Consider the following 27,613-nt stretch of genomic DNA (forward strand, 5'->3'; position numbering starts at 1 on the left):
GCTGATGGCTCTGAGAAAGCTATTTAATTGTAAGAGGTAGCTGAAAACTGAATTATTTGATCATGTGTTTATAATTTCATGCTTCTGATTTAAGATGAGTGGAAGTGAATTATTCTTATAATAATTAAAAATCATAATTTAGTGTTTCTGCTTAAGCATGTTTCCTCCTATAACTTGTTTTTGTTTTATCTTACCTACACTGCATCACGCCTTCATCAAATTCGCCTCCCAATCTGGCCCCTGTATTTTTTAAATGTGGGAGGGTGGGATGGGGCCCCATGGCACACTTTGTTCGTAGAGCACAAGAGAATCCCACTCTGTCCCTTTCTATCTTAATGACCCAGGTTCCCAAGAGATGGTATAAGTTTAGCTTCTGCATTGTTGCTCCAGAGCACGTCATACCTTCAAGAAACACAGGGCAAAGCTTCCCTGAAAATCTGCCAGAAGTGTAAAACGGGTTCTCACACAGTCAAACTCACAAGTATTTCAAGCATTCTTGTGCAAAGCTTTTAATTCTATTTAAATGTTGTTCCAAGAAAAGAGGACAGGAAGTAGGAAAGAAGAAGGAACAAGGGAAGCAAGAGAACTTTCTCAAGCAGGCTGTCTGCCTTCTGGTAAGAACACTAAAATATATGCTCAGCCTGTACGTTACCCAGGAAATACTCATTATACTCATAAGAGAAACAAGAAGATTATTTTTCTTATCATTGCAGAGGTTTATTATGCACACTAATTCAGTAGCTGTTGCTTCCATGACAATTTTTCATCTACTTACTATTCACAGTTCTCTTGGAACACTGAAGTCTTTGCAAACTAACAGCTTGCATGAGGCAATATTATAAAAAACTATACTTTAACTTCACTGATTAACAAGCTGATCTTTTAGTGCAGAAGTGATTGCCTAAATTTCAAGGCTATTTTTAGATCTGTACATTAATCTAATCAGTGAAAAGGAATATAAATATTTATTAGCATTAAAAAACAAAATATGAAGGAACAGAAACTACCAGTAGCATGAACTAAATCCTGTACTTGGTCCAGCATTAAATTTAAAAGGAACAGTAAAACACTTTGTTATGCATAGCAAAAATCTGTCAGGCACGAGACGACAATACCAACTGCCTGTCAAAGCAACTAGAAAAAGCAGGCTTTTAAAAGTAAATATTTAAAATGCTGGGGGCATACTGATTTCAAGCAGGTGCCATTCAACATAAATACCAAATGCAAAAGGCAGCTTTAAGACAAAGAACACCTGTACAAGTTAAACAGAGATTAGCAGGACAGTATCCCAGAAAACTTTATTTTGATATTGTCTAACTAATTGAGGGAACATATGACATTCTAAAATTATAAATATGCACAAGTTCTTTCATAAGTAGGCAGAATACTTAAAATTACTTTGAAAAGGAAAGTTCAAAGGATTCTTCAACTAACATTTTCATATAAGGGTTCTGCTTTCAAAGTTTTGGCTCCATTTTTCCTTCTTATTATCTTGGTTTAAAATTACCAGTTTTCTAATGCACTGAAAATAAGATCCAACTAGAGTACAGAACATCTAGGCATTACTTTTAGCAAAAACAACAGGAAGATAAGGCAATCTATTTCAGCCTCAAACATATATACTCCACAAAGAAGAGGCTTCAAAAGTAAACACTAGAAATTAACATACTTCTTCTTCCCTGCCTTAAATCAAACTTTTTTTTAAGAGTATAAATCCTGTCTCTGGAAGGGCACAGTTCAGGGAGTTAAAACAGAAACTTGCTTTATTTGTTTTGTCACGTTCATAACAGGAATTGTTGTTTCACATTTTCCAACAAAGCACAACTAATGCATTAGTAGAGAATCTAAGTTGTAAAAATTACTGTTTAGAACTCAAATACAATATATCTGTTTTCTGATCCATCTGTCGGTTCCTTTATATAACATGGCTAGCAAAACTAAACCATACTACCAAACTTTAGTATACAATCTGCTCTAGATATCAGTGATTACACTAAAAGAAGGAAGTTAAGTTTCAAAAGTTATTTTCCCATGGCAAAACATGGAAAACATTCGAGACCGTCTAACATTGTCCTAACAAAACATCAACTTTGACCTGAAGACATAAAATAACTTTTTGATCTCTTTAGTCATTTAACTTTGGCCCCTGAGCCAAAGCAGGGTGCCAGTTCATGTCAAAAGCTGCTTTAATGATGCAGGTGTTTGCCCACTTGGAATGAGACTCAAAACCAGCACAGACTACTAAAGCTGTCTAGAGCACAACATGCCTCTATTCCAGCAGTCAACAATGCCTACCAGCTGAGCTGAACCAGAGCAAACTGGCGACCACCAGAGAAAGATAAATAACCACCAGCACCACCTGTTACTGTTTCAGCTGCTGGACAGCTAAAACTACTGTCTTCTTCAGGGTAAGCAACACACCGACCCAAGCTGCTCAACCTCTTGGAAACCACAGGTCACTTTTAAACCACAGGCACCTCCAACACCACAAGAGCCCAGCTGCAGCTCATGGGAGTAAGCACCTGAAAGCAATCTGCAGCCCAAGGGACAACTGGAGTCAAACATGGCCTGTAGCTCTCTCCACCATGCAGGAGGTACTCTATTGTACCTCCCTACCAAGTGGACACTCCAGCCTAAATATGCTGCAAAATTAGCAGGATACTACAACTAAGTAGGTTCAACAGGCAAAATGGTCAGGAATTCTGCAACTAATTTTCAAGTCTTTGAGGCATGCAATCTAATCACCTTTTCATGTTCCAGATTTTTTGGCAAAACCTGCATTTGGTAGACAGCAACATACCATTTCTTGGACACTGACACAAGTGTACAGTAAACACTGTTCTACCAATATGCTGCACTGTTCTAAATACAGCAATCTGACCATCTGCATTTCAGGGAATAGTTACAATAACAGATATGATGGCTTACCTGAATTGAAAGTTTAAACAAATTTAGCTTATTATATGGACATGTCATCTGGTTTAAGCAGGTCAATTCAGTTTAGAAGACACTGCAATTCCAAATAAGAGGCCAGACTCAGATTTCACTAATTTCAAGAAATAACCTGCACATGAATATGAATATCCCCTCCATATTACACATCTACAGTAGCAGGTCTCCTCATATACATTTTCTCAACTATGTTACAGCACTGAATGACACAAAAGATCTTAAATATCCTAAAATGCACAAGTGCCTGCATCATACTTTACATTGTGAAACTGAAATTTGGAATTTTCCTGTCTTTAAAGGTAATATCCTAATAATATAAGCTTTTCTCTTCCTGTACACCACTACACCACTTATATCTCAGCTTTTGTTAGGTTCTGACTAATGGCAAAAGAAAGAACCTTTTAAAAAAATCCCTTTTCTTCACAAATATTACTGAGAAGGTACATATATGTGACGATTTGAAGATTCCATGTAAATTTTAAATCCTTGCAATAGCTTAATATCAAAGCCCTGCTCCAGGTAGCAGATGCAAAAGCAGGCAGGAGTCAAACCGGAATTTGTTTAGAATACAAATGGACAGCCAACCAAGGGCTGGATCCAGCCTGCAAAGCTGGTTTTTGTCAGGCCACCAGCAATGCCTGCTAGCCAACTACTGGACAAGCCAAGTTCAGCCCATCAGCCAGCCAAGTAAACTGTGGATGCTGTTGGGAAAGGAAAGAAAGTAAACTCGAGTTTAGTAGACAAGGTTTACTACTTAATCAGCATTAAATTCAACCCAGGGCAGCTCAGGAAGCAATACAGCCACTATGAAGGAGCAGAAGAACAGACAGGACCTGACTTCCAACTAATGCAGTGAAACATCAAGTTAAGTATTTTCAACCACAGTCATCCAACCTGAAGCGCTGCAGATAAATGCAGAGAAGACACCACTGACTTGGGCTGGGTGCAGAAGAGTTTATTACCTGAGTCACCACTATCCACTCCAGAATCAGGCTGGCTCCTGCAGAATCATTCAGGTGACCTGCACCATGCACCCAGCACTCTGGGAAGGTTTGCAGCCAGATGTAGTGCTGCACTGCAGCCAATGGCACCCAAAGCCAGAGACCAACAGAGGAGCAAGAGTCTGTCTGACTGCTCAGACACTGAGACAGCTTTGACAAGTTCAGTGAGGCCAAAGCTCACCCTATTTAACCAGTTCTTTCCATTCCACACAACTCCAATTCTAGCACCACAGTAACTTTCAGAATAGCTCTGCACAGTGAAAGCCGAAGTCAGGCAGGATAGATTAGTTCTACCTACTTAGTACCATCTTCAAGACAGCAAAAAATCGGGTGTACTGCTTCCAGATTACAACTGTCTACCATCAATATAGCCAGGTTTGCTGTCTAACATCACAAATGCTGTCAGACACAACCTAAGTACATATCCCAAGCTCTACTTCTCCCTTTTTATATCACATCCTCAGCCACTACTCGCTGTCAAAATCCCTGCATTTTGCTTGGATGTATGGCAAGCAACATGGTCTGGGTAGCCAACTACCTTCCTCGGAATAACGGTAATTCTGGTCCAGACACTTTCAACTGGCTGAAATCACACAAAAATCAAGACAACTTAGCAGACCAGCATCACCTTTGAGCAGCAGAGGATCTCTTCAACAATTCTCTCTTAGTTTCATGGATTGCTTGGGCTAACTCAGCCTCTTAAGTCCCCAGTTAATGAAAGGCTGATTGCATTGCTTTGCTGCTGATTGCCACTATTACCCTCAGCACCACTGGCTTTATGCACAGCTCACAAGCTTAAGAAATCGCCTGTCTCGGGATGCAATTTTTGACACTATGCAATCAAATCAAAATTTTCCTATTGTAAAATCAGGTTGTTCCTGATTTTAAAAAAATCCGCACATAGGCCTGTTTCAGTTACAGAAATATACAGCACTTAAGAATGAAGTCCATGACTAAAGGGACATTGCTAATGATTTGCAGATACTTAAAATTCTGAGAAGGGTACAAGGAATAATCTTTGTTGGCTTACTGCTGCCACATGCATTACAAGCTCCATGAGTAAACATCTTTCTATTTTTATTAGTGGTGTGTAGCATCATGTAAACAGTAGCTATTCTACAGGCTTGCCAGCACCCAACTTTTAAACACAGGCAGTCAACAGTATCAAAACTATATTATGTGTGCAAACTGTTACAGGAAATAGAACATAAAATGTAAAGTGCCTCATACACATCCATCTGCCTTCCTTTCTTAAGTTGTCGGCTTTTGGGTTTTAAACTGCTCTAGATAAAGTGTTTCAAACATAGCAATCCACTATACAAGTTTGTGGAGGAAACCACAGAAGGCACTTACGTGCTACCACTAGACAGGGTCAACAACAAATTGTGTTCAATAACAAAATATTAAATCCATAGACAATTATTTTGCAGAACGAAAAAATAAACAATACTCCCGTTCAACAAACAACTGTTTCCTTCTAAATTATACTATGTTCTTTCTAAATGATACTATTTGCTGCTCCACACACTCTGTAGAACAGTAGTTTGTTATTCTGCCTTTTCTGTTCCACAGTAGAGTCAACTTTAATGAAGAAAGGTAAAGGACTATGGTTAAAATGCACATTTACAGTACAACGTTTAAAGGACGGCTCTGAAGCTTTCCAAAGTTTGACCTCAATCAATTCCGTCATTAGGTGTCAACAGAAGATCCAGGACAGGGTTGAGAGATGCTGCGGGGAACTGAGCCAAACCGCTCCCCGCGGGCCCGTGACAGCGGCTGGCCGGGCGCGGGGCAGGGCTGGCTCTCCGCTCCCGCGGCACAGGCGGGAGCCCCGGAGCCGCAGCCAGCGCAGCCGCCGGGAGCGGGGGCACCGGGCCGCCCGCTCCGGCCCCGGCGCCCAGGCCGCGCCCCGGGTGGTGCCGCAGCCTCCCGCCGGCTACGGCAGGTGCAGAGCGGCGCGTCCCGGCCCTCCACGGCGCCGCTCGGCAGCCGCGGAGAGCCAGCCCTGCTCGGCCGAGCGGCGGGCGGCAGCGCGGGCAGGGCACGGGCTGCCCCCGAGGACGGGCAAGGGGAACCGCGGCGCGGCGCCGGTCTGCAGCCTCACCATAGCTCGCTCCGGGGCCTGCGCGCCGGCCCGGCCGCCCGCCGCGGGACCTCTGTCGGCTCCGTCCGCCATTTTGAGAGCGAGGGACGCGGCCGGCGGCGCCGTGACGGCCCGGAAGGAGCCGCCGCCGTCACCGGGCGCTGCGCCCGCGGCCCAGGGCCCGCCCCGCGCGCAGCCGCCGCCGCGCGGGGCCTCGGCAGCGCCTCCTGCGGAGGCCGCGCAAAGCCCGGCCCGGGCTCGGACGGCGCGCGGAGCTCCGGCTGGTCGGTGTGCGGAGCTGCGCGGATGGAGGCCCTGCAGGCACTTCAACCGTGCCCGCTTCGCGCCCTGCATCGCGGAGCCACGGAATCAATTAGGCTGGAAAAGACCTCTGAAATCATCGAGTCCAAGCTACCACGGAACACCACCTTATCATCCAGCCCGTGGCACTGGGTGTCACATCCAGTCTTTCCTTAACCATCTCCAGGGTCACTGACTCCACCTCCCTGGGCAGCCCATTCCAATGTTTAACCACCCTTTCGGTGAAGAAATTCCTCCTAATATCTAACCTAAAGCTCCCATGGTGCAGGGGACTATGTCCCCTCATTGCTAGCAAGATAATAGCACAAGTAATTTCAGCTACACAGGTGCAAAGTCACTTCCATGTGGCTCGCACATGGGCTAAGCAAAGGGAAATTTTTATTAACTTGGTGTAGGAAGCAACAGTAGCTCTAGGCAAATGCCTAAAGACCAAAAGATCTCAAAGATCAAAATTTTTCCTCCACACCTCCTTCCAACAGCATATCATAACTGTTCTGGGTGCTTAGCAGATTTGGCAGATTAGGGCGTTTAGGATCTTGATTGATATGTGACAAACATGGCCTATGCATTGCTGGAAGTTTTCCAGATTGTTGCAGTCCAGTTGCACAATTCTGTGTATTTCCACCTTCCTAAGACTGAGGAAATAGGCAAATAGCCATAGCATTAGATCTTGGGGTCCATTTTGAATGCCTGATAGCTTGGATATTGGGAAGACTGCCTCCTTCCACTGTAGTCTTCCTGTTTCAAGCCTCCAAGCAGCTTTTCCATTTTCTTCAGTTATCGGTATGGATGGGATAGAGCTTACAGGTGATCTTTTCAGGTGTATCCCCAATGATTTTTTGTGCTGCACCCAGCCACAAGTACTCTCAAAGTTATTCTCTTATATCTTCAGAACATCTGAATGTAGTTCCTCTGCCATAGCTACCAGTCATCATCATATTAAGAAGTCCTGCAGACTTCTTTATATTACTGAAATCTGTCAGTTAAAATCACCATCACTGAGACAGGTTTAGGTATGAGGTGTAAAAAATAAAAAGTGAATTTTGCCATGAGAAAATTAACAATCTCATCTCGTTCTGTCTGTTCGTATTGCTGATTGGTGCCCAATCCTTTCCAATAGCACAGCTGCCCGCTAACCAGAAGTGTCGCTTGCACAACAACCAAGTTTGGACCGTAATTACTGGAGTCCTCCACCTGTTTTGGCATCAACACTAGCAATTGTATAATCCAGCTTCCAATGTAGTCGAGCAAGAGAAGCAAGGCTGAATTCCAGCAACAAACCCAGTCAAGCAGCAGGAGGGCTGCCTGCAGCCCCCTGTGCTGCAAGGCAAGCAGCTTGCCTGGCTATCTCTTTTAGCTAACTATCAGTGGGGGTTTGCTTTACTGTGGGATTTCTAGAAGTTATGCTAATGTAAATCACTGCTTTAATGAAACAGGATTTACTGTTAGACTTATTTTAAAAAAATATTATTTTAAAAAATGGAACCCACATGCGCTGAAAGACAGCAAAGAAGGTGTCAGTAAACCTCTTAAAAAAACAAGTTGGCACCATTGCCCAGGGAGAAATGGCACCAAACACCAAGATCTCCATGGATACTAGAGTAATAGAGGAAAGAAGAAGAACGAAACAGGAATTCAGATCAATTTTAATATAGACAAAGTAATTGACAGCCTTGCTAGAGCTAAAATAAAATGGTAGACCTTCAGGAAGAAAGTGAGCAAGCCCTAATTCTCCAGATTACTCCTGAAGATTACCAGGATTGCTGATTGATGTTTATTTAGAAACATTTCTTCAGGGTGTTTTGTTGGGGGGGAAGAGTAGACAAGCAAGATGAAAGGCAGCTGAAAAAAACCAAAGCAAACATACATGAAGTCCTGCAAAAGAGTAACTAAATTATGAAGAACATCTAAAAAGACGTGTCATATTAATGCAGTTTAACTGATCTGAAAAATGTTTTTCCTCGATCAATCAATGCTAATTATTATCAATGCTAAAAATTAAATCTTTGTCCTATGACAAATTACATGAGAAGATATAATTACAATTAAATAATACTGAATTAGAAACTTCTAATACCTGAAGTTGTTTTATTATGATAAATAACAAAGAGTGATGTGAAGTGACAGAAGCTTTTTCACCTAAACTCATACTTAAGATGGGAAGAAAAAATCTCAACGGTAAATGGGCAGCAGTTAGTAAACTGAGTTGATAGCAAAGAATAATTTAGCAATTATGAAACTGTTCAGTTACTATAGCAAGGTTTTAAATGGTGTGTGTACATATATATATTAAAATGTTCAAAATACCATAAAAAGACTTCTGTCAGGAGCAAAATAGGTCAACTGCCTAGATTTCCGAGCAGGTAGAATTATAATACCGTAACGAGAAAAAGCGAAAGTTTACATGCTGTATTTGTAAGGAAGCAGGCTGAGATACGGATCTCTTCGTACGCCTGGGCTTCCTTCTGCTTTAACCTAGGCATTTCCAGGCACCCCTGCGGCTGGAGGGGAAAGCAGGAACGCTCAGGGCAGCGGGGGGAGAGCCGGGATCCCCCGGCCTCGCCGGATAGAGCCTCCAGCACAAGGGGAGCGCCCACCCCCCGCCCCGCTGGCATCGGTCCCCCGAGCCAAGCGCCGCCGAGCGCGGGGCGGCGCGGCCGCGGGGGCGGAGGACGCGGAAGTGCCGGGGCCGGCGGCACAGGCTCGCCGGGCGGGCGCGGTGGCGGCGCGGCGCAGGATGCTGGGGCTGGCGGCGGGGCTGCTGGCGGCGGCCGCCGTGGCGCTGCTGCTGGACTGGTACGGGCCGCCGGGGGCGCCGCCGGCCCCGGGGCCGCGCCGCCGCTGGGCCCCGCAGCCCGCGCCCGGGGCGGCCGCCGCCAGCCTGCTCTGGGTCGTGCAGGTGAGCGGGGCCGGGCGGGCGAGGGGCGGCCGAGCCGCGGGCACGGCGGGCACGGCGGGCACGGCGGGCACGGCGGAGGCGCGCAGGTTACAGGTGTTCGGCCAGGCTGCCCGAAAGGTCGCGTTGAGGAATGTGTTGAGTGCCGGCAGCTCGATGTGCAGCTGCAGCCTGAGCTCTGGGGGCGGGAGCCCGAGGCGAAAGGCCGGGACCTGTGAAATCCTTCGCACAGCGAAGAGCACAGGGCACCGGGACCTGTGGCCCGGCCAGGGGACCGGGCACTTAGAGACGGCGGGAGCCCATCACCCCCAGACTTGCTTGCTCTCAGACTCTGAGGGTATAAAAGACCGGGGATTCCTTTCTTTGGGGCGCCTCCTCAGAGGTACCCAAGTCGAACTGTTATTTCGATAATTACTGCACGAAGATTAAATTATTTTAATGATCCCGAACTCTGAGCTATGGGAAACCTGGAGCTGAGCTGGTAAGGAAACCTGGCCTGACTGTGAGTGTGGGGGTGTAGCTGTGAAGGGGCCTCGGTCCCAGGTGGTGTGAGTGCGACTACCGGAGTGGCTCCTGGATAGTTGCACAGAGAAGTTTCCTTATCAGACAAGATGCGTGTAGTGGAAGCGGATAATTAAAAATCACCTAATTATTATGCTATCCTGTATATTGCATCAGTACCTGGTGCGGTATTATCTGATATCCTGGGGAGAAATGCAGGCTCTGCCTGTCCCTTTCCCCATCCAAAACCTCAGAAAGTTGTGTGGCTGAGAAAATAGCTTTACTGATTTATAGCAGTAGAAGGTACTATGCCAGTATTCAGAAGCTTTGTTTCCAGGTTAAACATAAAATCCAAGTTGACTGGCATAGTCCTGGAAGGAAATTGTCACGTCTTAGGGCTTCTGTGGCCTCTTCTGTGACTCTTCTCCTCAGAGCGTTCCCAAAGTACTTAGTGTAGAGCTAGCCACAAAAGTGTTTACGTATTTGTAGTTACTCTATGGCTGAGATGTCACAGGGATTGCTGTGCATTTCCTTCTAACAAATAGCTTTTACTGTTTTGTTTTCATTCTCAATCTCAAGAACACTTTGCCTGACTTTATTAGCTGCAAGCAGTGCTCTTAGTGGATGAGCTGGCATATACAAGTCCTTTGGTTCTCTCTAATTGGTGGTGTAATTTTTTTTCATTAATTTTTCCTTAAGTGACTTAAGGCTTATTTTTACTGCAGAGTACAATTATCAAGAGACATGCTTCAAATAATGTAAGGAAAACCTCTATCCTGCGCTGCTGTCCCATGAAGAGTCAGATACAGCAGCATATAGCTGCTGCAGAGCTATACTGACAAGCAATGCACAGGCCCATGTTTCTCTTACTGTGTTCTCTCTGGTTATGTCACTTCAAGTGGAGCTCTCCCAAGGATAGGTCATAGCACAGCTAATTTGAAACTTGGCTTTGCTTTCAAGTGGTTATGTTCTCTTTCAGACGTGCCCTTTAACAGCTGCTTTATCATTGACCAAACTTGGAAACTAATAAAGCACCAAATCCAGCCTTGTGCCTGATAATGTTATGGGAAACTGGCTTCAGGCTCCCTGGTGATTCCATAGGTCTAGCCTAGGTCGCTGAATAGAGCTCAAGATGGTCAGTTCGGCCTCCAGCAGTTCCTGCCTTGTTTTTCTTCCCATACACAGGGCTATCTCTTCTTAAACTGAACTAAATCACAATCTTTCTACTTTGATCTTCTATTAATGGCTCATCCATTTATTGTAGCAGAATTTCTCTTACCCACTGCCAGACACTCTAGTTCAGTATTTGACAAGTATATAATTATTTCTCCTGTTTCTGTCAGCTGAATGCATTCTACTGTTGCTCTAGACCTTGTAATTCTCCCTCGTTAATGCCTGCCTTTCCTGAACCACATCCTTGTTAGATAAGGAGTGTTGATGGTGATTCCTTCTCACCCCTAAATCTCTCCCAACACATTTTAATGAAGGCAACTGCCTATGATGCAATAAGAGGCCAAATATCCACATCAGTCAGAGGGAAGGGAAAGAGCAGCAAATGAGCTTTCACCTACATTTTGGAAAGTAAATAAAAGCATTACAAGCTTTTCATCTTGCCCACTCTCTTTCTTCTTATTGGGATATCATCTGAAATTATTTTTTTTAAAAATTACCAAAAAAAAAAAAGGGGGAAGAAGCTCCACTTCTGAAATCTTCATATGTCGTGGCTGTTAGTGATGAGAGAAACTTAGTCCCAGCTCTCAGAAGTCCCAGGACACTGTAACTCTTAGAAATTACAAGTTGAACCTTTTTTTAAACCTTAAACTCATAGGGAAGAAAAGTGGGAAGGTCATTGTAGGAAATTAGGCTTCCAAACCACTCTCTGCTGTAAGGTTGGAAATCTACATTTGCTGTAGTTATTGGTAGAGCAGGAGTAAGATTTTTTTGTCAGACTTTTTTCTCAAGAATGAAAACTGAGTAAATTAACTTTTAATTTTCTCTGTTTGATTGCTGAGATAAATTAATTGTAAATCCACAGGCTGAAAAGAAGCAAAACAAGCTGTATCCTTGTCAATGATTAAATGAGGTTTGATGTATCAAGGTAGTTTTGCTGTGTTCTTTGTCTCACACTAGTTTGAATGCATCAATGAAAATGAAGATAAAGTTATATCTAAAAGTGTTTGCCTTTTTTAGCATGCAATTTTGATCTAGGCAAAAATTCCATGTCATTCCAAATGGGGAGTTTTCATAAGCAGAATTTAAAAACTATATTCAGGTAGTGTTTTCTTTGTATACAGATGACTGAATAAGTAGAAGTAGATAATTTTTCTCCAATATATTTTATCTGGATTTTTCAAAAACAACAAGCTCAACAAGAACAGGTTTATTAAACTGAATGTAAAAGTTAATGCTTTTCTTTCCAAGTGATATTGTCAGATGAGCATTTGCTTACTGCTTTTTGAGAATCAAATACCATTTGTTCAGACCAAGGAGGGCAATTAATTAATTGATTGACTGAACTAGAATGGAAAGTGGAATTGAAACCATTCACACAAGGGTTTGTTGTTTTTTTGGTTTTTTTTTGTACAGTACTGAAAAGCCACAATGTGAAAAAACAGAAAAAGCTTATATTTCTTATTCTTCCCAAACAGTTCTTCTGATGTGAGGGCTTTGACTGACTCAGAAATGAAAAGCGTCTTTCATATCATCATGTCTTAGGGAATCTTTGCCTTCTTGAAGGCACATGGAATGGGATCTAAACACATTTGTTTGATCCAATAAAATGCGTGGATAGAATGTTAAAAATCCTTCCACTCAGCTACTGGAAATGTCACAACAGGTATAAAACAAATTTTCAGTACATTTTAAGTACTAGATAGCTTTAACCTATTGCTTTGCAGAACTACTTTGTTTTCTTACTTGCAGCAAAACCACTGTATTGCACAGAAACTCACAGAATTTGAAAGGCAACAGGCCACTTGCAGTCATCACCATTTACTGTGGATACCCAAGTATTTCCTCATATTTTTGTATTCTCTTAGTTTTAAGAAAATTTTCTTGATGTAAATGTGATTTTAGGGGTTAGAGTTGCAATATCATTTGTTTGTTCTGCTTTCCTTCTCCCCTAGTCACCTACTTCTGTTGCTCCCTGTATCCCTTACACTGACATGAATCACTGTGACTGCTCTTATAATGCATTCTTATGTATACTTGGCTTTGCAGAGCAACTTGGGTAGCAATAACCCTCTACTTGGGGCAGTGTTTCACTCTTCTCTTTTGCAGGTGTCAGATATTCATATCAGCAAATTTCGAGATCCCAAACGAGCTCCTGAATTCGAAAAATTCTGTTCTGAAACAATTGATGTAATTCAGCCAGCACTTGTTCTAGCAACAGGTAAGCAATTGAAAAGTGTGAATTTCCTGTTGAGTGTACTGTCAAAGCAAATAGGCAAAGTTCTAGGATCTCAAGAGAGAACTTTAAACATTCAGGTATCTTAAGCAATGGAAATTGAATTGCAGCTAAAGGAAGACTGCTAGAAGCTGAAAAGAATAACCTCTCGACAAAGGAATTATTATTTTCTTCAGCATTCAGTTTCTTCAGTGAGTTTAGTGTGGTCTATATGTAACAGACACAATCACACAAGATGGCTATTGCTTTCCCAATAGGTGTTGCTGCATCTTAGCCCTTGCTAGCAACCACCTTCCCTCTCGTCCCGGTCATGATTCTACATTCTTTGTGTTTGAAATTACAGAAGTGAGCAATGTCTGTGGTTAGCCACTAGGATACAGTTCCTCTCTCAGAACAATCCCTGCTCATTTGTATGAAATTCATACAAAATACATTAACTTGTGAATTAATGCAAGATTTTATTGTTGGTTTCCATTTGAACATATCATACCAAGAGAGGTGAAATAAACCTTGCCACTTCACTTGACAGCTTGCTATTGAAATAGATTAAGTTTTGACAAGGAAATCTAAAAGACCAAGCCATTACTGTGTGCAAGGCTTTAGAATCTTAATGCTAGACCTGGAGTTTTGTTTCTACAGAGAGTTACTTATCTAATTAGTGAAAGCGCTGCAGTGATGTGGTCAATAGATGTCTGATGAGGCTGCTGCATCTGCATTAGAAGGAGTTTACCTTGATATTGTGGACCAGATACAGCACCCAGGCCTGCAGCTACTTAGACTTGGAGGCAGAGATGGCATGCTTGCCTAGTTACAGTATTTGTATAAGCTGTGTAGGCCTCTAGTTATATCTCACCTTTGTACACTCTCAGGTGATCTGACAGATGCTAAGACAAGAGATAAACTGGGATCTGAGCAGGTAGAAGATGAGTGGAAAACTTATCAGTCAATCCTGAAGAGATCAAGGGTCATGGAAAAAACCAAATGGATAGACATCAAAGGGAATCATGGTAAGAACAAAATGAAACATTTCTGTCTTTCCTGTGATTGCAAGTCACAGAATATAGAGGTAAAGTGTTAGTACTCACTAGCGCAATTCATGAATCAGGAGAAGGGCTTGCCTTCCACACATCTACTGAGGACACACTTTGTTTACAAGCTCTTACTGGAGTGAGTTTTAGTACCAGAGAAGTAAGAGTCTTTTACCTGGCAAGTTGTAGAACATGACTTCAGATGTTAGTTTCCACGTCATTATTTTATATACCACACTATTTAATGGAGGGGCAAACTGTAATCTTACCATACTGAAGAAATGGTTTCAATTTACTTTTCATAGACTTCCGCCTCACAGGTTTACATTTAAAAGATGTCACATGTCCAGCAGCTAAAGGAAATTTGGTTTCTTTTGAATAGAAAGAAGTCATGGGAGTTTAGATGCTTCAGCTGTTGCCACGCTGTGAGCATTCAAACACAAGCTGACAATCATGTAGGCTGTATGAGCAGGCTGTACAGGAAGCTGCACTGGGGGGAAGAAAGTGCACGCTTTGTCACATATACTCATTTTCCTATTAGGCTTCTGTTACCAGCATTAATGGAGAAGTAGAACTGTTGCAGTGCAGACCTCCCCAAGCTGATGTCTGTTCTACACACACTATTCTCTAATGCTATGACTACTTTATTTTCCATGAATAAGTTAAGTCTTTCTTACAGAGCATGCAACCAGTCCAAAAAAGCTTTTGAAAAGCTCTGTGGTCAAAATGGAGACAGGTTTAGTTTTTGGCTGCTAAATAACAATTTATATTTGCACAATGCCTTTATCTTTGAATTGAAACTTGAATGAGAAAACTATTCCCATTTAACTGCTTTGAGTATATAATGTTTCCTCTGCACAGTTAGTCTGCTTGTCAATCATGCATTTTTTTTAAAGTAGCTCTTCAGCACGTGCTGAGAATGCTTTATCTCAACATTAGATACAGGGTCCAATGATCAATTTGATCTGAAAGTTTTCTTATTTCCTTTTTTACTCCTTTACAGATTCATTCAACATTCCACGTCTGGATAGTGTTCAGAATTATTACAGGTACTTTTATTTACCATACATGCAGCTATATTCAAGGTCAAATTAACTAAACAATATTCTGTTTTCAGTTACTACATATATGCTTTTTCACTGAGTTTCCTATAACCCAGGATCATATCTACTATTCCCTCTGTCTTTTGCATTGTCAGTTAATAGAGCAGAATTGATTGAGAAAATAGAGACTTGTTTGTGCAGATTTCTTATCTCTTATCCTTCTGTGTTTTGTAACTGAGTGTGTTAAATCTGTCAATGTCTACAAAATTTTCACTCTAGGAGAGAGAAGATGGAAGAGTGAAATGGAGTTGTTTTTTTCAATATATAAAAATATAAATAATATTGTAAAATATTAAAATTATAAAAATTGCTTGCAGAAATAAAAATAGAAGCTAGGAAGAACAGTTATTCAACACCACATTCTGGTTTTCATTATGCATTAAAATTAAAGAGGGCAGTGGGTTATATTTAAATACAATATTTTTACACAAAAACATAGGTTCCTACTGCATGTTCCCAGAATTAGCATAGGATTAATCAACTGTTACACATATTCAAAGTGGGACTAAAGGAAGAAATTGTATTGAAGTTGATGATGTTCACAGAGACAATGTTAACTTAAATATTGTGAAAGGGTTTTTATGGCATCAGAAGTATGGAAAACGTGTTTTTAATATATCGTCTTATATTCTATTCAGGTCAACCTTTCTGGCAATTTTATTGTTCTGATTGGTGGAGAGACAGGGACATGAACTGATTTTTGGATGGCTCTTTTCAAATTATACTCATCTGAACTCAGGAATGTTTTGGCTTCCACAAATCATGCAGGGAATAAAACAAAACTAAAACAACTAAAAAAACCCAAATGCACACAAAATGCCCACCCCAAAACCCCCAAATAATTTTTTTTAAAAACCAACCTAAACTTGATGAATTTTAGTGATTCTCAAATTAACTCAAAATCATTTTAGTTACAGAATTTATTCCTTAATAGAACAATTTAGGTGGTACTGTTAGTTGAAATGTCATATCTTTACCAGTGGAAGATATGTACAACTCCCATCTAGCATGAAGTATCAAAAGCATTTCAATTTTGTAGCTCAGAAATAGTAAAATTACCTGTTGTCAGTGGAAGGAGAGAAAGCAATGTATGTTTGTCATGGCTACAAGCTTTCCTAACAAGAGTATTTCCATTTTATTTTGTTAGGAAATACTCTGCCTGGCGTAGAGATGGTTCTTTCCATTACATCCACACTACCTCTTTTGGGAACTATTCATTCATCTGCGTGGATGCCACACTCAGCCCAGGCCCTAAGAGACCCTATAATTTTTTTGGGATTTTAAACATGGTATTGTATAAGTCTTTGCATTCCATTTTGCTGGCTGTTTTATTTCTGTAGTGGTTTGTTTGGAGGTTTGGGGTTTTTTTTATATAGAAAAATTGTTTGAAAGATTTGTGTTCGTCTATAAGAGCGTTTACATTTTTAAGTTATAATGCATGTGAGACATTTATTTAGCAAAATGGATTTGTCACCTGCATGTTTCAGAATCAGATGGCAGAGCTGTCTTTGATGGCAGCAGAAAGTCTACACAGCAACCATACCATCTGGTTTGGCCACTACCCCACCTCAACAATCATCTCCCCATCCCCTGGAATACGAACACTAATGAGGTAAGATCTTCTTACCCTGTATGTTTTCAGCATGAAGTACATTTCTTGCCTGTCTTCACATGCTCATCTCTGTTTTCAGATTTTCTGCCTTGGTATTTCCTTCCCACCCAAATAATCACAATTCTTATTAGTTCTGCCACAGCCTATTTATGTGGACATCTCCATACAATGGGTGGGCTGATGCCAGTCTTGCACAGTCAGCACCGTGGTGGCACTCTGGAACTTGAACTGGGAGACTGGATGGATAATAGGAGGTAAGAAAAGCCCATATGAGCAAATTATTATATGAAACCTACCTTGCTGTACTGTGATTCCCTTTTATGCTGTGTGGTGAATTTGAAAGAAGCATGAGATCAGCCTGACTGGTTATTACTACTATTAGTGCTTTTGAAAAAAAGGCCTTGTGTGTATGTTTGGGATTTTTCCCCGTATCAACAGTGTGCTAATAAAGTAAATATTTTTTTATTAATTCTTGATATTTAAAAACTCAAAAGGGGGCGTTTAGATAGTATGTTTAGTATTCAAATGTAGACAAAAAAATTGTAGTAAAGTTCAGCATCACTACTTCAAAATACAAATGCTCTGCAGTAGCTGTTGGAATTCTTGACACAGAAATAGTCCACCTGAGAAATGTTACCTTATTTGCATATCAAAAAGTGTCTGATGCTATGTGTAGTGTATAGTAGCATACTAGCTTTTATTCTGCAATAATCCAAAGAAAGATACTGGTATGAATACAGGGGAAGAGAATGCTGGTGTCGTTGTCCTGAGTTAGAGTACCTACACAGACACTGTGGAAATGTACATTACATTTGAGTTCTTTAATGTAATGTTCATTTATCTGATTCATGTGCAAAATTCACACTTGGAACTTTGGATAGTGCTTCCATGATTTTTAATAAAATTAACCTCATCAGAGGTAAGCAACTGTATATTTAATATAGCAGAGTTGGAAAATGTAAGATCAACTACAGAAGAGAATAAATGGAAAATAAAGCCAGGTTCTTTAGGAACTTGAGAAGCATGGAAATCAGCTGTTCACACAGCAGTTTGTATTAACAAAATTTTTTTCCTTTAATTATAGATACAGGATCCTCGCATTTGATCATGACCTCCTCAGCTTCGCAGATCTTAACTTTGAAGAGTGGCCTGTAGTTCTCATCACCAATCCCAAATCCTTCCTTTACAGCAGTTCTACTCATGAACCACTAGTCAAAATTCTTTATTCCACTCATATCAGGTACCCTGTAATGTCTTGATTTCACAATATTTAATTATATGTATATACACAACCCCTTTTTTTTTTTTTAAATGTGTGTCTGCTGTTCTCAGAATTCACATTTCTCTGGAGGATTGTCCACCATAACTGTACGAAATGCCTTCATTTGACTAAACCATGCTCTGGAATGCCATTCATATTACCAGAAATGAAAGGAATTGCATGTGCAATATTTTGAGCCTGTATTAGTATCACTGTTTCTATGAATATAAGCACTACTGCCAAGTGACAATACATTTCTTGGTATCTGAGATCTGTAATATCAATATTGCATTCTACTCCATTTGTCTTAAATGCAGTTGCAAACTCTGAGAGGTTATATTCTGACTAGCAAAAAAGACAAAAAGAAAAAAAAAAAACCTAAGGAAAAAACCCCACTCCCAAGAACAAAGGACTTTAGAGAGAGAGAGCCTGGCAATTTTTTATTAAGCCATCTACAAGTATTTGGTTATGTGTCTATGTGTGCTAGAGGATACATCCCACCTGTGTTAGCAAATGTTTTGGAGCAGGAGTTCTAAAATTATTTCTGCCAGGGCCTTAAAACATCTGCCACCTTTTTGTCTGTGCCACAGCCAGTTTTCTATCCTGTTCTTTTTTGTAGTGTTATACAGAACTACTTTTTTTTAACAGTAGGAAAGACCTACTATGTTACCATTAACCTACAGATATTTCACTGTTTTAATTTCTAAAGCTTTTGAACTCTTTAATACAAGGCAGCATAACCTTTGGGGACTTTTTGTTAAGGAAGTAACGACATACCTGCAAGTCCAGTAACAAATCTGTTTCTTTTGCTCTTTATTTACTCCTTAGAATTCTGGCATTCTCTCCTTCTGTCATTATCTCTGTCAAAGTCTACATAGATGGAGTTCACCTGGGCAATGCACATCATGTGTCTGGCCCTATCTATGTGCTGAAGTGGAGCCCACAAAACTACAGTGAAGGGTTCCATCACATAGAAGTGACTGTCCAGGTAAGGTACCTGTTGGCATTCTTTGTATTATTTTTTTTTCTTATCATGGCTTCTCTATCACCCTCCTGCGTCACATAACTAGGAACAAAATACATGATAACAGACTTGCTTTCATATTTGTCTGATTACAAAACTCAAAGGATTTAATAAAGAAATAAACATTGAGTGCTAAGCACCAAAATATTCATAAAGCTTCTGGGATAAAGAAAGAAATATTTTTTTTTCATAAGAAGTAAAATAAGACATGACAGAAGTGCAAACTTGCATTTAAATTGGCCAGAGATGTCAAAAATTACAAGAAAGGGTTCTAAAGATATTTAAACAGCAAACAGAAACAGAAGGAAATTACTGGCCAAGTGTTAAACAGCAGAGGTGAATTAGTCACCAACAGCTCTGAAAAGGCAGAGGTTCTCAACACTTTCTTCACCTCTGTCTTTACCAGCAGTGTTGGGCCTTGGGAGCAAGGATCAAGCTTGAGGCAAACAGAGACCCACTGTCAATGAAAGAAAAGTTGGTGTAAGACCTGGCAAAGGAGCTTGATCCTACAGATCAAGGGGTCCTGACAGTTTCCACTCCAGAGTGTTAAGAGACTTGGTTGACATCTTTGTGAAGCCACTCTCCATAGTCTTGGAGAAGTTGTGGAGATCAGGGGGCATCCCATAAGATGGGCAGCAGGTTAATGACTCTCCTGTCTACAAGCGCTTAAGGGAGGATCCAGGAAATTATAGGCCCATCAGTCTTACTTCAGCCCCTGGGAAAATTAGGAAACAAATCCTTGTTGGGGGCTTTCTCGGGTCAGATGAAGCATGGCTGGGAAGAGTCAACACAGATTAACCAAGGGCAAATTGTGGGCCAAGAAGAACATCATGAAGTTCATAAAGGAAAATTGTAAGGACTTGCGCCCAGAAAACATAATACAGGAGTACAGCACAGGCTGTGATTTGCCTGGCTGGGGAGCAGCTCTGTGAAAAGGGACCTCAGTGTCCTGGTGGAGCACAGGCTCAGTGTGAATGAACAGTGTGCTGGTGCAGCAGAGAAAATCTACTGCATCCTGGGGTACATCCACAAGGGCATCACCAGCCAAGACAAGTCACTATCCTGCTCTACAGAGTGCTTGCCAGGCCACACCTGAAACACTGTGCTCAACACTGCACTGTGTTAAATAAATAACAATAAACAAGTATTTGTTTATCTATATGGGTTTTTGGCAATACACCAGAAATAAAGCACAACAAAATTTGAAAATATCTTAATACAGGCTATTACCTAGAATTGAACTTCCAGATAACAATTGGGGCATAGGGTGGGGGGTGGGGGAAGTAAATAGTCACAGTCTTCCATAAGTTGCTGAATCTCTGACAGGCTCTTCTTCATATGTAGTACTTTCAGATTATGATTTTATAATCACCAATTTACTTGAAATTGCAGAATTGACTGTAAGTAATGCTTTGTAGGTAGAATTTAATACAGCAGTATGCCAGAAAAGCATACATCTATTGTATCTTTCTGAAAAAGCTGCAATGATAATTAGGAACTTTAACTAGACAGGTTTTTGTACCACTGCTATGTAATTGCTCTCATTTTATATCAATTTAGGATGCTTCAGGAAGAATTGGCACATGCGGCCATTTATTTGGTATGGAAGAAAACCTCTCTCTTAGATTTGACTTTTGGTCATCTGTTATTCTTCTCACTGACCACTATGTTCTAGTAAGTACTTTCAGCAAAACAGCTATTACTCCATGTTGGTTTCCCAAGCTGCAGTAGGCATTTTTGTAATTCCTGAAGGAATTCATAGACTTGAATGCAGTTTACTTTTTCCAGATGTGAATTCTCTTTTGGAATTGCAAAACATTTAAAGTTTCTCAAGTTGCACACTTCAGCCATAAATGTGCAACAATGGTTTATACAAACAGTTGGGACTGGATTTAGTCCCAATGATCTGTTTTCAGGCATAAGTATACACACATTTTGTGCAAGCAAGGAATTGAAAAAGAGCTACTGGAGATAGTAGAAAAAGGAAACATTAAACCAAAGAGAAATTCACTCTGAACTGTTGAAATACATTTTCTGGAAAGAATGCTGCAAATATTCTCATTGTCAGCTGCTGACATCATAACCAGCTCCAGTGAAGTGGAGGGCAAAATCCCCATCGACTTTAGTCATATGTGTTACAGCTCAGTACATGCAAAGAAGGATGTCATGTCTTAAGAGTCTAGGTGCACTTCTAGAACTACATAAGAAAGTCCACATGACTGTAGTTCTTATCATAATTGGCTCAAAGTTATTATCTATTTTTTGTTAAATCAGTCACACATTCTGCACCATGTCTTGAACTGCATTTCTCCTCAGCTCAGACAGTGTTTTGCCTTGGAAGTGTAACTGCACTTTTTCAATGGATGTGTTTACAAACCCTTTCTTTTAAATATTCGGCTCTATTGCTTTTAGACATCGAGCAGAATTCAAGTCAGTACAATACAAATCCTAGAACTTAGAAATTCTTTTAAGTTTCCTTTTCACTCTTCAGTTCAATGACATCAACAAGCTTTGAATGTGTTTCAAATAGAATCTTTGTACCATTCTATCAGTGCCCATAAAAGCATGCTCCAAGGCTGCAATTATTCCAGGGCTGGCTTACAGTCAAAACTGTCTTTTCAGGCTCGAGTGCTCTTTGGACTGATTGTGCTGATTCAGATTACCTTGCTTGTTGTTTTCCGACACCTCCAAAAGCCAGCACTCAAAGGTATCAACTAATGTTTACCTGTGGTTTTTAGTAGATCTGTTTTCCCCCAAATGTTTTACTGTTGACCTGTGTGCTGACAATATGTAAGTAACTGTGCTGTTAATCACCATATGCATTTTACATCTGCTATTGTGGGATTTGATTGGTTTCTCAGAAGCTGCTATCTCGCTTTTAAGGGAAACTGGAAAACCTCCAATATATTAAATAAAGTGAACTAGAAACTTGAGCAGGTATCTTTGTCTAAACAAAAATTAAGTTGATTGAAGTCCAAAGTTTCATTTTAATTTTCTCACTGAAGAATCCAATACATAGGGAAAGGAATGTTTTGTTTTGTATTTTCTATATGTGTGCTTGTTTCAATACAGTTGTCACAGAATTCTCCCTTGCCTGAATGGAGAAACAGATTTCCTTTTGCAAAGACAGTGTTTGTTGACTTTTGCAAAGAACATGAACAGGATTGGGTCTTTCTCAAAATAATATTAAGGCCATTTCTGTCATAACTTGATACTTTGTGATACATCTAGTAAATGAAAATTATTACTATAAGCTCATGGTGTTTATCCTTTAAACAATCTTTTGAACCACACCCTACTAATGAGATGTTTCTAGAAGCCACCTCCCTTCCTATTCATGTCAGTGTTTGTCCCTTCCTTATTACTCCTAATTGTGTAGCATCCTGAAGTAGCTACAGCAACTGCTTACATAGAAGAGAATCAGATTTTCAGTTGCCTTTATGGAACTCAGCAGCTACATATTAAAAAAACTGACTCTGTGGTAAACTAGGTCCATGTGGACTATGACAAATGTTTTGACAACTTAGTGAACAAATCTGTTAGAGCTGTTGATTTACAAAGATGAAGCTTGCCCTCTGGGGGTTAATTCTTTGTGAGAAGGCCACGTAATAGGTGTAAGTCTACAAGCCAACTTTTTAGGAAGGCTCTCTTGATCTGTGAACTGTCTGCTTCAGTTAGAGAACTACTACTTCTTTTTTCTACTAACACCACACACTTGTAAGAATAATGTCATTTTAATGCCTAGCCTTAATTTTGAGTTGCTATCAGATCTCACTAAAGTAGATTTAATCAAAGGAAATCCACCTAATCTAGTCCATGCTAACCTACCTTTCTGGGTTTGCAAAGTTACTGTTTTGTTGCTCTTACTTTTAATTTAATACATACTTTCTCCATGTCTTTCATTCTAGCTAACTTCATTTTCTGGGTATAGAATGGTTGTTCAGTATTATTTACATACAGTAAGTGTATTCCTTTAGAATGGCAGGTTCCTCTGATGTTTTTAATATAGACTGTTATATTTATTGGTTCTTTATTTTCAGTTATCACAGTAATAGTAATGCATTCTTTCATAGACATACCAAGTATTATTTTTATATTCCTTATTTAAAAGAATTAGTAAATTGTGTGCAGGTTTGTTTCAGAAAGACCAGTATTATACATACATATATATTTGGGGAGGTGTTGCAAACTGAATTAAGTGTATTTTTCTTAAATGTTGTCTCTCTTTAGGAAAGCCGGGATTACTTACTCTGACTTCATATTCTCTTCATGTCTTCAGTAAAACAAACACCTTCTATTACTCAATTCTGGTTCTGAATTTATACACCATTCTGGGTAAGTAGCCTAGAGTACTGGAGGACATAAATTGGTATTTTGAAATTACACATTAGATCCTGATGAAAAATAAAAATTCTAACATCTTGGAGAATGGGGAAAATCTACTTAAGTTACAAAATCTATGTGGAACTTTAAAAGTTAATGTCCAAAGTGACTAAAGGTTTGTTTGTAAGAGCCTAACTTAGAAGCCCTGAATTAATGAAACACTTAGCTTGTTAAATTACTCTGAAAGTGAAGTGAGTATTTTTAAATTCAGTTTGCTTTTCACTTATTTTTTGATTGTTCGCATCAGAGCTAACCATCTGAGCTTGTTCTCCTCTGATAACATCTTACTGAAATAGCTATTTTCTTGTTAGCCAGTGTAGTATGCATAACACAGAGCAGTCTCCCTATTTTAATTTCTATGCTGAGCCAGGCTGGAATTGTTTGTGACCACATTTTTCATATATCTTACTGTAATTCTGGGAAAAAACTATCCTTTTCACCTCTCTCATAAGGAAGATATTATATGTGGTGTTGAAAATTGTCACAGAGATGAAATTAATTCAAAAGTATTTTCATTGCATGCCACAAGCCCCTATCATACTGTGGCATTTTCACACCAGACTGCTGTTTGCTGAATATGAAAACATGAGGCTGATTACTCTGGACAAGCAATAGGGAAGTCTCAGGGTACAAAGGGTTGTGTGGGAAAGGGCTGTGTCTCTGTTGTGTTTCCTGATGATGATGTTTGATTTCCTCTCTTGCAGGACCATGGTTTGTAGGTGAACTGATAGATGGCCAGATGGGGGCCTGTTTTTCCTTTGGGGTGTTTGTTGGTGGTTCCTTCTTACAGGGCAGTATGACATTTGTGGTTGGGATTTTACAGGTGAGTATAAAATAAAAGCTAAAAACTAGGCTTTTTTTCAGGGACTTTTTTCCGTTTTTTAATAGTTTTATAAAGAAAGGAGTCTTGGAAGTAGAGAGATTAGTGATGATGCCTGACTACAAGTGGTCTTTCTTACCTTCCTGCAGATTTAAAGAAAGGAAGGAGGTTGTGCATTATTTTCACAAACTTCTCTTTTTCTCTAAAAAAATTATGTTGCTTTGGACTCCCTGGATATCTGGATTAGAGGCTGTCTCTACAGATTTACAACTCTAAATTTTCTATAAATTTTCTAGTTTTGCCTTTGGCTAACACAGAGTGATTAAGCAAAAAAAAACTGAGTGGACAGGGCAGCCCTTGCACCCTTAATAACCTTTCAGATCAGTAGGTGTCACTCTCTAAGCACACATGAGTCCAGTTTTCCCAAGAGTGGTTTCCCCATTAATCTGAAAGACAAGGTGTAATTCCTTGACATTTAAGATAGTGGACCAAACCAGCATTGCCTCCTTCTTCATGGTGTCTCCCAAACCAGCATTGCCTCCTTCTTCATGGTGTCTCCCTTGTACCAGTAGGACTCTGCTGGAGTGGGCTGAGTCAGAGTTAAGCTGACATACAGACCATCTGGTTTTGCCATGCTAATTTTTGGTAAATCCGTCTCCCTGAATCAGTTAGAGGAAATGTCAGATGTGTGTTAGTGCCTCTTACTGCAAGGGAATGGGCAGGAATGCTTGGCCTGGGACTCAGGCCTAGTGCCTTTATCAGCTGCAGAGTCATGGAGATAAATCCTGAGATTCCATCTCTGGGAAGTGTACTCAGCCCTTAGAACGGGACAGCTTTATGTGTGCATATGTTTTTAAGCCTTCATAGATGTTACCCAGAACCTTTGCTTGCTCATTGTCTTATTTTTCTTTGCTCTTCCTTTCAGATGATGTTTTTCAACCTGCCATTGATGGCCTACCTGTGCTGGTGCCTGTTGCTGCGATGTCAGGGCCACAGCTTCCGTTCCCACATCCGTCACGTCCGACGCCTCGTGGCTGTGCCTGTTCACCTGGCAATGGCCCTGCTCCTGGCCTGGCAGCTCTATTCCTGCTATTTCCTGCAGCGAACATACGGCACCTTGGCGTTCTTCCTCTCCCCAATGAGAACATGGTTGGTGGTACTGACCACAGCTCTCATTTATAAAACCTGGACACTGAAATCATCAGAGCTCAGAACTTACATAATAGAGATAAAAAACTGTCAAAGCTCTTGAAGTACAATATAAGTACTCCAAGTTCTGTCTTAAAAACTGTCAAGATACAACCTTATCATTTTGTGATGCTGGAATTCCATACACTCCACCATTAGGTGGTAAGACCCAAAGCGGCACCTGCTCTGCTACAGAACTGTATTAAATAGTAAATGTACAATACACACTTTCCTTGTATTATACAACATACTGTATAAAACATGTTATATAATACAGTTATGCATTATACATTAATACAGTAAACTGTGGAATAATCTCATCAACGGGTTTTTTTTAGTGATACAGAGATAGATATGTCCATATGGCTCACAAATGGAAATGTTTGTCTATTACTACTGTGAATAGAAAAATACTTTTCACTAATTATTGATTTTTTTATAATGCTGCAAAATATGAGCATAGGACTTGATGAGCTTCTTGATTTGTGCTTAATTTGATTTTTATTTCAGGGTTGACATGTGTTTTTACAAGACTAGACCAGATGTCTTTATGAAGTAATGGTGATTGCAAAGGCGTTGTAGTGGCCTTCCCAGTCAGAGTCCTATGCCCATACATGTTTTCAGTTCATAATGCTGTATACAAGCAGATTATAGGCTGTAAGGTGTGCATATGTATTTGTGTTCATGTTTACCTGAGCTGTGGCCTATAGCTCTTGCCCTGGGAGTGCTGGCTAATTAACAGACTCACTCTCTGGAAGTGAGCTCCTTCTCTGGAAGGAAGGAGTTTCATTTCCCACTACTGAGGTTGCCAGTCCTCTCACCCATGACTGGTGAAAGAACAGTGAATTATCAGCAGTGCTGGGGTTCTCAGCTTCAAAGCAAAGAATGGAGACAATGTCCTCAGGATGGGAGAAGCTGAAGGAATACTATGGTTTGATGTCTATAAAGTCTGTAATTTCTGTTTTATGTGTCTCAGCTGTGTTTCTGGGTCTCAGCCAAATGCACCAAAGAGTGACCTAAGAAAACTCATTTTTTTGTTTTCATTTTTTCCTAAGTCCAAAAATGATAGAACAGTTAGTTAGATTAATGAAGAATGTAATGATCGAGAGCCAGGAAAGCTGAAGTGCCTTGATCTGTAAAGAACACTGCATTGCTTCACAAATAACCTGCTGTGAGTTAAAATACTTCAGGTAATTTTACAGTAACTTATGTGTGGCTTCTCAAGAAAAGAGAGGACCAATTTATTTATAGTCCCTTTGGAAAAAAACAGCAGTGACTGTAGTAGAACACAGGAAAATAAATTGGAAGAAAATACTGACTACAACAAGGACTTTTGTTATTTCTGTTCTGCAATTATATAGGAAAATAGTAATGTAATACTAATAATAATGTAATTTCTTCAATGTAACAGGGAAAAGAGAGAAAGAGCACCCATTTACATGAGTTAAATACACTGCTCAGAGAATAAAGAATGTAATTCATTGCTACAAAAGTTTGTTTTGCAAAGCTGTTAAAAAATCAGAGACAGGGTGCAAAATTTATTTGTGAGATACAATACTGAAAAATTGATAATAAAATGCCATTTTACAATTAAAGTACTTTTATGCGATGAGAGTGAAAAAGAAGTGGCAATAATATACTTCATATCTTTTGACTTGTTCTCACTGTTAAATATAATGTTCCCCAATAGTTTTACCCTTAGGTTGGCCTCTCCAATAATCTCTGTGCTGCACACCACTTGAACCCACTGATTGATTAAGCCTCCACACTGAGCATTCAAGCATGGCTTGTGTGGAGGCTGATTTTTTTTTTTTTTAAAGAAGAAAGAAGAACTAAAGTTCACCAACCAATCCAGAAAATTCTGGGGGTCCAGAAAAGCTGACACACAACCTCCTTTGGCTTCCTCAAACACCTCTCTGGGGCATTGCAGCACCGTAGCACTGGAGAGGATTCGGTGGAGTCCCTGATCAAGGGGTCGGTGCACGCTGGACACCTGTCCCATCTGATTCGCTGCTGCCGGGACAGCAGGACAAT

General features: G+C 40.4%; 2 protein-coding genes and 1 long non-coding RNA gene across 9 annotated transcripts in view; 1 reads left to right on the forward strand and 2 right to left on the reverse strand.

Annotated features, from left to right (window-relative positions):
- UBR1 (ubiquitin protein ligase E3 component n-recognin 1) overlaps positions 1–6,405 on the reverse strand; it is a 57,090-nt gene extending 50,685 nt beyond the window's left edge. For all 4 annotated transcript variants that reach the window (XM_030275491.4, XM_030275489.4, XM_030275490.4 and 1 more), the window contains exon 1: positions 6,058–6,405. In XM_030275491.4, coding sequence (XP_030131351.4) covers positions 6,058–6,390 — 333 coding nt within the window. In that variant the 5' untranslated portion in view covers positions 6,391–6,405. The remainder of the gene's footprint in view (positions 1–6,057) is intronic.
- A 1,586-nt stretch (positions 6,406–7,991) lies between these two features.
- On the reverse strand, positions 7,992–8,806 carry LOC116808481 (uncharacterized). The gene is made up of 2 exons (XR_004368072.3): positions 8,665–8,806; positions 7,992–8,199 (listed from the first exon to the last, which is right to left on the reverse strand). It is a non-coding gene; the product is annotated as an uncharacterized lncRNA (long non-coding RNA).
- Positions 8,807–8,959: 153 nt separating this feature from the next.
- Positions 8,960–27,174, forward strand: TMEM62 (transmembrane protein 62). 4 transcript variants are annotated; one of them, XM_030274354.4, is made up of 14 exons: positions 8,960–9,256; positions 13,034–13,145; positions 14,030–14,167; positions 15,192–15,237; positions 16,439–16,580; positions 16,779–16,903; positions 17,035–17,157; positions 17,988–18,143; positions 18,993–19,152; positions 20,749–20,862; positions 21,811–21,895; positions 23,419–23,523; positions 24,276–24,394; positions 25,317–27,174. In XM_030274354.4, exons 1-14 carry the CDS (start codon positions 9,095–9,097, stop codon positions 25,641–25,643), a joined length of 1,914 nt encoding a protein of 637 aa, XP_030130214.4. In that variant the 5' UTR covers positions 8,960–9,094; the 3' UTR covers positions 25,644–27,174. The 4 variants fall into 4 exon arrangements, with proteins under 4 accessions (XP_030130214.4, XP_072786128.1, XP_002199190.5 ...); XM_002199154.6 differs by lacking the exon at positions 8,960–9,256 and adding an exon at positions 12,385–12,590; XM_072930027.1 differs by lacking the exons at positions 15,192–15,237; positions 16,439–16,580 and having other exon boundaries at positions 17,105–17,157.
- The last annotated feature ends 439 nt before the right edge of the window (positions 27,175–27,613 follow it).

Source organism: Taeniopygia guttata, chromosome 5 (genome assembly GCF_048771995.1).
Source record: "Taeniopygia guttata chromosome 5, bTaeGut7.mat, whole genome shotgun sequence".
In the NCBI taxonomy this organism is placed as follows: Eukaryota; Metazoa; Chordata; class Aves; order Passeriformes; family Estrildidae; genus Taeniopygia; species Taeniopygia guttata.